The sequence below is a fragment of the Crocuta crocuta genome, unplaced genomic scaffold (genome assembly GCF_008692635.1).
Source record: "Crocuta crocuta isolate KB4526 unplaced genomic scaffold, BGI_CrCroc_1.0 scaffold479, whole genome shotgun sequence".
Classification (NCBI taxonomy): domain Eukaryota; kingdom Metazoa; phylum Chordata; class Mammalia; order Carnivora; family Hyaenidae; genus Crocuta; species Crocuta crocuta.
In genome coordinates this window covers 862,029-871,582 of record NW_027531875.1, presented here as the reverse complement: position 1 = coordinate 871,582, position 9,554 = coordinate 862,029, and the positions used below count along the sequence as shown (strand labels likewise).

The following is a 9,554-nucleotide window of genomic DNA, read 5'->3' as shown; positions in this document are numbered from 1 at the left end:
ACCAAAAAAAAAAAAAAAAGAAACCCAACAACGACAAAAAACAAACCTAAACAAGAGACTTAAAATGCTTAAATACTACTGCTGAAATATAGTTAAAGGCATATATATATATATTTTTTTATTATGCTGTATATTTAAAAGAATTTACTCAGGGTGGTTTGTACATCTCTGAGTCCTCTGTAGAATGATCTTAGACCATGTTTTATAAAAAGCTAATGTTCAGTCTACTCACAGTATGTCATAAAGTATTTGGAGATATGATTAAAAGTTTTATCATAAGTAACTATTGATACAAAATAATGGGAAATATTAATGTATTATCTCACCAGATAAAAGAAACTCATTTGATTTTGATGTTTTGGTTCCTTTTTGTTTTACCCTGTCTGTTTTTATTCGGAAGAAAACATTCATAGATACTCTGCTTTGGGAGGGATAGGCTTAGGAATCCCCTGGGCTTATACCAATGGGTTAACAAGGCACAGAGAAATAAAAAGCTATAGTATGCACATACCCGAATTTGGGTAAACATGATTGGCACCCCAAGAATAGAATGGTGTAAAGGCACCCTGAGAATAGGGGGATACTGAACCCCAAAGATAGAGAGGACAGGGACAGGCAAAGGACCAAGATAGGAATAGGAGCAAAGGCTCCCAATACAACGGTATATGAAGTAGGCAAGATTAGGCATGCAGGGCAAAAGTGCCTCCCAGTTTAGTACTATAGCAGAGAAGCTTTTTTCAAAGGAGAATAGGGTCAGGTTAGGCAAAACAATTGGACTATAGACCATTGCACTATAAGGGAAGCAGCCCAGAGTGGAGATGGTTAACAAAAGAAAAGGTGTCTTGTTAACCCTGAGGTCACTTCCCCTATCTGTCTTCTCTTCTAAGCTAGCTAAGATAAACAGACATGGTGCCTCCTATCTGCCATTAACAACCATCCGCCCAACTGCCTGGAGCCTGGATTTTGTTTTATATTGACCCAAACCCCCAAAACACCGTACATCTTCAAAAACTCCCCGTTCCTTCATGCCCATAAATTGATGTTCACAGTTTCTTTGTCTCTTTGTGCACACCCATCACATTTGTAAGCCTTCTGATCTTAATAAATATGGGGCAAGGACCCTTATTCGGGGCTCTTGTCTTTTCCCAGACATTAGCCATCTCTCTCCTATTTTTTAATCCTGCCTCCCACTCTCTTGCTAAGACAAGAGAGAACTTTAGACCCAGAGACTACGACACTGCTTAAAATATTGTTTATTGTACCATAGTCTCTAAAAGTTTAAGTAATGTTGCTCCATTCTGGACATCTGGAAATCAGAAAAAAAGGAATGGCTAATGAGGGGCATCTAGGTGGCTCAGTCAGTTAGGTGTCGGACTTCGGCTCAGGTCATGATCTCACAGTTCATTGGTTCGAGCCCCACATCAGGCTCTGTGCTGACTGCCAGCTCAGAGCCTGGAGCCTGTTTCAGATTCTGTATCTTCGTATCTCTCTGACCCTTCCCTGCTCACACTCTCTCTCTCTCTGTCTCTCAGAAATAAATAAAACATTTAAAAATTTTTTTAAAAAAGGAATGGATGGGGCGCCTGGGTGGCTTAGTCGGTTAAGTGTCCGACTTTCGCTTAGGTCATGATCTCGCAGTTCGTGGGTTCGAGCCCCACGCCGGGCTCTGTGCTGATAGCCAGCTCAGAGCCTGGAGCCTGTTTCAGTCTGTGACTCCCTCTCTCTCTGACCCTCCCCTGCTCACACTGTCTCTCTCTCTCTCTCTCTCCTAGAAATAAAGACATTAAAAAAAATTAAAAAAAAAAAAAAGGAATGGCTACTGAGTTCATATTATTAAGTCACTGAGCCAGTGGGTATACCCATTACTCAGAGAGTTGCTATATGACCTTTCAATTCATAGGATGAAGAAACTCTGGTAAGAATGTTTTAAAGTTAAATATAATAATTGATAACATCATAATAAATGATAAAAGAGTTGCTTCAAATTTACTGTTTTCCCTGCAGATCCACTGTCCACCATTCTCCATGAGTTTGGGGAACAGAGGCAGAGGGGAATGTGTAATGAGCTGCTCATTCCCCTGACTCCCTCTCTGTGAGGAAGTAGGGGGTCCTCGGTGGGCTCCTGCATGTCTCCACCAAAGGGCATATCCCCATTTAACTTGCTTGTTTGGCTCATGCAAATGCCAGAGGGATCCTGAATAATGACAGCAAATTAAGGCAACCTAGTCAGGTAATGATGTCAAACTCATCTGATATTCCAGGTATGGTATCATCACTAAAACAAATCAGTAAACCAATAACCCCTGGCACCTAGTAGACAGCTATCGACCTAGCAAATGCTCCTCCATCCCATTTCAATCAACAAAGATAATCAAAAGGATCTGCCTTCACTGGCAGGGACAACAGAGTATTTTTTACCATCTTGCTCCAAGGACTATGTCAACTTTCCTACTCTCCGTAGTAATATTATCTGGAGGTTCCTTGTGCAGCAGAACATCATGCTGGTCCATGCAGTTATTCCATAACCTCACATGCCTGTTTTGGGTGTGATATGTTTCCTGCCTGGATGATCACTAATAAAAATATTATACTTTGTCCATGTTCCAAACATTGAGTGATAACTCAAAAAAATGATGATGAAAATAGAAAAACATTTAAGTTGCTAGTTTAAACTATTATATTCCACTTACCAAAAGAGTCTGAGAGAACCACATCCTTTTCAAGCAGAGATACTGGAGAAGGCTTGTTGAATGCCAAACGGTGGAAACTGACTGAGGTGTCACAGACAGCCCCAGGGAACCCAACACTCCACTCGGCTTCGTGTGTGCAGTGGGAAGGGTCCAGCAACGAGCTGTGTGGAATGACAGTGTGTCCTCTGTGACCTAGGAGATGGACACAAACAGCATGTTTCCTAGATCACTTTAGAAAACTAAAAAACAAAACAAACAACACCCCCAAACTGTCCACAACAACATACAGCTACTGTGACCCATAGTACCAGTAACAAAATCTAAAAGTCCTGGTAATTTATTTTTTTGGGCATGGGGGAAGAGGACCTCATATGGAGGCTGGGAGTGGACCCTTTGGTCAGGGAGATTATTGTAGATGTAGATGAAACACAGGATCTAAAGCATCCATGAGGGCCAAATAGGGATGGGAAGTAGGATAAATAACTTCTTCAAGGATACACAGAAGGATTCAAATCCAGGCAGTCTAACTCTAGAGCCTGTACTCTTAACCAATGGACTGCCAGCTACCATTAAATATCTAAGCTGAATTAGATAAACTAATAAAGGTTGCACAAGTTTTATAAATGAGAATCACCCAAATGTTCTCCCTCTAAAAGCCACAATTAGAACAAGAGTCAAAAGTCAACAACTATAGTTGAGAACTCAGTCTATTTGAATATTGAGATGAATTTTTTCCATCTTACAAAGTCTTTCAAAAGTAAATTGTTAGTATCTGTAGATTTACTTGTTAATTATCTCTTAAAGAATTATGCAGAATCACACACATAATCTTTGTGACTTTATTTAGACAAATATTATCATTAAAGTGTGTAAAGACACTAAATTCTAGAAATTATGAATATTTACAGAAAATGTGGCTCTAAACTTGAAATGGTAAAAAAAATTTAACCTCCAAATCATGTTGAATTTTATATTACAGTTAACATATTCTTTGAACTGATTTCAAATTCAGAATTTAGAGTGGTAAAAAAAGGGTTGGGGTGCCTGAGTGGCTCAGTTGGTTAAACAACCAACTTTGGCTCAGGTCATGATTTTATGGTTTGTGAGTTCGACGCCCACATCAGGCTCTGCGCTGACAGCTCCTAGCCTGGAGTCTGCTTCAGATTCTGTGTCTCCCTCTCTCTCTGCCCCTCCCCTGTGCATGCTCTGTCTCTTTCACTCTCTCAAAAATAAATAAACATTAAAAAATATTAAAAAAAAAAGAAAAGGGTTAACAGCAGGCCTGTTACTTATTCTTTTCCTTTACAGTATTTTAGCAGGATATATCCAGTCTGCGTACATTGTTTATGTAAATAAACCTGGAATATCTATGTTTATGGGGCATGATTGGCTTAGAGAATTTGGTTAATTATGTAAACAGTTTCTTATCTGTATAATTAACTGAATATAAAATGAATAACCTGAAACAATTTCCTTTTGTGGTCAATATTTCCATAAATATTGCTCAAAATTTGCTGTTAATTCAAACCAAAGCACAAACGCAAGAAAAAAAAAAGGATATTATTAAAGGCTACACGCGACAATTCGGGCTTCTTCCAGATAAAGTGTCTCATCTGTGCCTAGTGCTGACCTTATCCTAAATTATTACTGAAATTTGGTGGTGGGTGAGATTTGTGATTCCTGTGAGTCTGCTTTGACAGTTCAGCTCTCTGTTTAAACACAAACATATTTCCGACATATGTTATCAAAAATTAGAATATAACATTACCTGTAAGTGAACCATCAACATCGATCAGTACCACTTCATGTTCCCATCGAAAGCCAGCCTTGTTTGGTGTGTGAAAATACTGGATGTCAACAAATTTTGCACTCCAACCTCCACATTTTTCATTACAAACTCCAGTGATGGATGTCACTCCCAAAGCTACACAGTTGGGAAGGTCGAAGTTCATAAAGTGTACAGAAGCTACAGTCAGGCCTTCACTAAATGGGAGAACCAGGCCTTTCCTTGTGCAAAATGCAGACCCCATTCCCAGTTCATCAAGATGACCAACTATTTTGGCATTTTTAATCACTGCTCCATTGGTTTCACCCCATCCTCCAACATAAGGAGCCAGAATCCTCTTGGTCTCAATTCCAGCCTCATAATTATTTACCATCACAAAGTTATGGAACTGAAGGGCTCCTCCATTGACCCATTCAGCTCCTTTTTCACAGTTCCAAGTAGTAAGTGAATTAAATATCGCAGGCACTGGCACTGTAGAAGTACAAGATCCTGTTTGCATGGGGAAATATTCTTCAAATATCCAAAGTCCAAACCAACCTTGAGAATGAACAGTGTTGTTAAAGAATTCTCCAAGAGGAACTCTTTTTTGGCAAATGTTTCGGTCATAGGATGGCCCATCAGGGTGGTTGTTCATTCGGTACCAAAAGCCAAAGTGAGTGCCTCCAGCAGCTGCATTGTGTCGTATGGTGTTGTTTGGGTTGGTGACCCAAAATGCAGCTGGGGTCACATCATCATTCAAAAGACTAGTACTTTGCTGCACAAAGACTGCCAAGTTATATTGCAAAATATTGCCATGTTCAATACCATCTTCTATAAAAAATGCTCCTCCCTTGATATCATATATAATATTCCACTCAACCAGAAGATGATGTGTGTTATGGATAGTAACAGCTCTGTTATAGGCCTGATGAATTGCACAGCCTCTTACATAAGATGTAAACTGCAAATCTCCAAGCAGGTGCCAATGAATTGGATACCGCCCCAACCGGAAAGCCTGGCCAGCATGGAATATCTGTCAAGTCGATAAATCATAGCTATTTAGTGATACACATAGAGTAATAATTTGCCTGGCTTATATTTTCTTGTTTCAAAATAATTTCCAATTTTATATTAATTATTATTGATACATTTATATCTGCCATTATTATTCATGTTTATCCTTCAAATCTGTTATTTGACCCTCAACACACATTGCTTTATTCAATGTGTAACAGCCCGTACTTGTTACCAAATGAATGCATGAACAAAAGTCATCTTTGAATCTTTTGTTTTTCACCTCAATCTATTACTAAACTTCCATGTTTGGCAATATATGACCTCTCAAAGACTTATTTTTCTCCTTCACTTTGATTCTTATATAATAAGAAGAAGTATTTCTTGAGTGTTTACCAATTGCCAGATATTGTGCTGTGTCGTATATGCATGATCAATCTTTACCACAATCCTAGGAGGTAACCAGCTATCGCCAACTTCACTTTACAGATGAAGTTTACAATGGCTAAGAATCTTGTTCATGGTCATAAAACTCCATTTAAACTCCAAAGGTGGTCTGATTCTAGAGTCAGTGCTCTTATTAACCACGGTGCTGTGCTTTCTTTCAATAGGTCTACAATCCAGTAATTTTTTTTTTAAATGTTTTATTTATTTCTAGGAGACAGAGAGAGAGACAGCGTGAGTAGGGGAGGGTCAGAGAGAGAGGGAGTCACAGAGTGAAACAGGCTCCAGGCTCTGAGCTGGCAGTCAGCACAGAGCCCGACGCGGGGCTCGAACCCATGAACCGTGAGATCATGACCTAAGCGAAAGTCGGACGCTTAACCGACTAAGCCACCCAGGCGCCCCTACAATCCAGTAATTTAATACAGAGGATACCAGTGTGTGAGAGTGCGTGTGCAAGTGTGTATGTGTAATATGATCCCATAAGGTTAGGAAAGAAAATGTTAGCACATCTATTTATTTTCATTTTTCATCTAAAAATTAAAAAATTAACTGTTACTAATAATCAATACACAGATTGACCCTGGCCTCACTTAATCTATATCTCAGATGTCACATATGTGTAAAATATCCTAGGAAGAGGAAAGTTTCACAAAATACAGGTGTTTACTCTATCATCCTCAATACATTGTTTGCAGTTGGAGTGTATCGAATTTAATAGATTTATGGATTTTACTATTCCTCTCTCAATCACACCCTCCCTCCCTTCCACCTTCCTTCCCTCCTTCCTTTTACTGAACACCTGATAAAAACTCTGCTAAACTATGATTATATAGACTGAATATGAGTAAGTTACAGAGGGGCTCCTAATTTCTTGGGGATAACTTGAATATTTATTCATTTTTTTCATATATTGGTTCAATTAACAATCAGTTGAGAACCTGCTGTATGCCAAGCACTGTTTCAGCTATAGGAGAATCAGTGGAAAACCAGAAAGACAAAATCTCTGAACTAATTAAGGTTATGTTCTAGGGAGAGAGATTGAAAGTACATATGTGTCAGGAGATATGAGTAAATAAAGGAAAACAGCCTTGGACAGTTATTTCAAATAAAGACAGTAAGGAAAGGCCTCTCTTAAGAGCAAGACACCTTACTGAAACGAATGTGAACCATACAAGCATTTGGTGGAGGAGCATTCCAAGCAAAAAGAAGACCAAACACAAAGAACCTGAGACAGAAATGTGCTTGACAAGGAGACCCATGTAGCTAGCATGGCATGAGCCAAGGTAAAGTCATAGGAGATGAAGTCAGCGGCCAGCTGGCAGACAGACTGTGTGGGTCCTATGGGAAGGACGTGGGCTTTTTGTTTTAGGTGTAATATGAAGCCACTGAACACGGTGAAGCAAGATATGATTTATACTTTAAAAAGTTAATTTGGCTGTGGTCTGGAGATTCTATTGGAGAAAGGGTGGAAGCAAAATGATCAGTTAGGAGGAACCCATAGTAGTCCAGGTGAGAGGGGATGGTGGCTTGGGCGAGGGACTGGGTAGCAGTGGTGGAGAGAGACTGGATGCAGGTCATCTGATTTTGTGGGCTGTGTGGATAGAACTTGCTGATGAATTTGATGTGGGTGTGAGAAAAATAGAGAACCAAAATTTTGGCATGATTAAATGGGAGAATAATTGGTTGCATCAAAATTGTCTGTTTACTTCTCTGTCTCCTCTACCAGATCATAAGCAGCATCCGGTCAACACCAGGAGTTCAGTGCTTAGCCACTGCGTGGATAACTTTCAGCAAACCACTGTGATTTAGTAACAATGCCTCTTACCTCTACATATTCTATTCTTCCAATTACCATGTTGGCACCAGGAACGGGAGCATGAAACATAATGCAGCCTCCAAACTGGTCACTGCCTATTTCTTCTCCAAACTTTCCTTGGAAGCATGTCTGTGTAGCAAATTCACCTTGACAAATATTTTTAAAGACATCATAAAGAAAAACCATGGCAAAGTCCTCTAGCTATATAGATTTCCCCATACCTAAGTATATCTTTTTATTCATATATAATCTTAATCTCACCCTGGGATATAGTTATTTGCATTCACATCATTTCCTCCTCTAGAGAGTAAGAAAGGTAAGTACCTTATCTTTTCACCTTTGCATTCCCTAAGGTACCTATGACAGCATTTTTCAAAGATACTAAATAAATATTTGAACATCTGAACTAATACTAATAAAGGTATTTTGTCTTAATTATCTTGAAGCTTTGTCCCAAGATTTAGAGATGAACATAATGCAAATCTTACATTTATATAGCACTAGAATATGCATAGTGTCACCTCATTCCTATAACTACAGTAAGTGGGAAGAACAGGAAATATTCTTATTTCAAACAGGATGATACTAGGTTTCATAAACTGGAATCATAATGTAGGTTATTTGACACTAAATCTAGAGAGCCTTTTCTAATATAACTCATTGAAGAAAAGGCTATGTTTAAACTATTTGTTAATATTTAACTATATATCAGGTTGTAATGGTATTAGTTATTACATAAAAGTTATCTATCTATCTATCTATCTATCATCTCTCTATCTATATACACATGCACACACAGGCACACATCTAAGAACTGTGGTAGGCTATGGAATCATTTCTAATGACACTTGAGTGGAAGAGACCCATGTCACTTCAGGACCAAAGTAATTAACTGCTATTGCTTGACTCCCTGGCCACCCCATTGCCCTGTCCCAGAGATCACAGGGGCCTGTGTTGAGGTGGAGTTCCCATCAGCTTATGTTCTAGAATCATTACAATGAGCATATTGGACACACGCAGCATGAGTGAGAAATAACTTTTCTCATTTTAAACCACAGCCATCTGAGGCTTATTTATTACTAGAGCATAACCTAGTCCAACAGTTTTCAACTGGGGGTGATTTTTCTCCCAGGGAACATTTTTGCAACGTCTGGAAACAATTTAAGCTGACACACTACGGTTGAATTACCAGTGTCAAATCCATCAGGACATGCTGGAATTTTGTGATTCCACTCCATAGTATCAGATCCTCTTATTAAAATATTCCTTGTAAGAATTCCCACTTCTGCTCTTGCTTCAAACAGAGTTCCGTCAGGGAGTGTGACAGTGATTCCTAAGTGTGTGTAGTTCAGCGGGTCAGTCAGCACTACGTTCATGCCATCAGCAGATACGGATGCAATGGTCCGTTTTTCATTCTCTCGTTGACTGTGTCTGTAAAAATTTCAACAAAAAGCTTTCCAAATGAATCTAAATCAACATAATCTTGTTTTAGTGCATTCGTTTTATGTTCTTTGAACACGCCATCTGTAAACTAGAAAATTTTTTAATGTCTTACAATATTCTGAATGAAGAGGAATTTGAAAATGGTGTTTAACTCTTTCTTAGAGTAATTGAGTAAATTTTACAAATGGATTTCAATTAAATAAATATTTTCCAAGTGTTGCAGCTGTTTAGAGAACTATACTAATTCCTATATTCACATGAGCTATTCATTTATAACTTTGAAGATCACAGTGGTGTCATCCTCAACTGAGAATGATTATATCTACCCAGAAGATATTTGGCAATGCCTGGACACATTTTTGGTTGTCATAAATGGGGGTGG

The 9,554-nt window shown here is 38.7% G+C and overlaps 1 protein-coding gene across 1 annotated transcript in view; it reads right to left on the bottom strand.

Annotated features, from left to right (window-relative positions):
• PKHD1L1 (PKHD1 like 1) overlaps nucleotides 1-9,554 on the bottom strand; it is a 149,037-nt gene that overhangs the window by 65,552 nt on the left and 73,931 nt on the right. The window contains exons 46-49 of the mRNA XM_077772932.1: nucleotides 8,919-9,160; nucleotides 7,739-7,875; nucleotides 4,459-5,488; nucleotides 2,691-2,882 (exon numbers count right to left, since the gene is read on the bottom strand). Coding sequence (XP_077629058.1) covers nucleotides 2,691-2,882; nucleotides 4,459-5,488; nucleotides 7,739-7,875; nucleotides 8,919-9,160 — 1,601 coding nt within the window. The remainder of the gene's footprint in view (nucleotides 1-2,690; nucleotides 2,883-4,458; nucleotides 5,489-7,738; nucleotides 7,876-8,918; nucleotides 9,161-9,554) is intronic.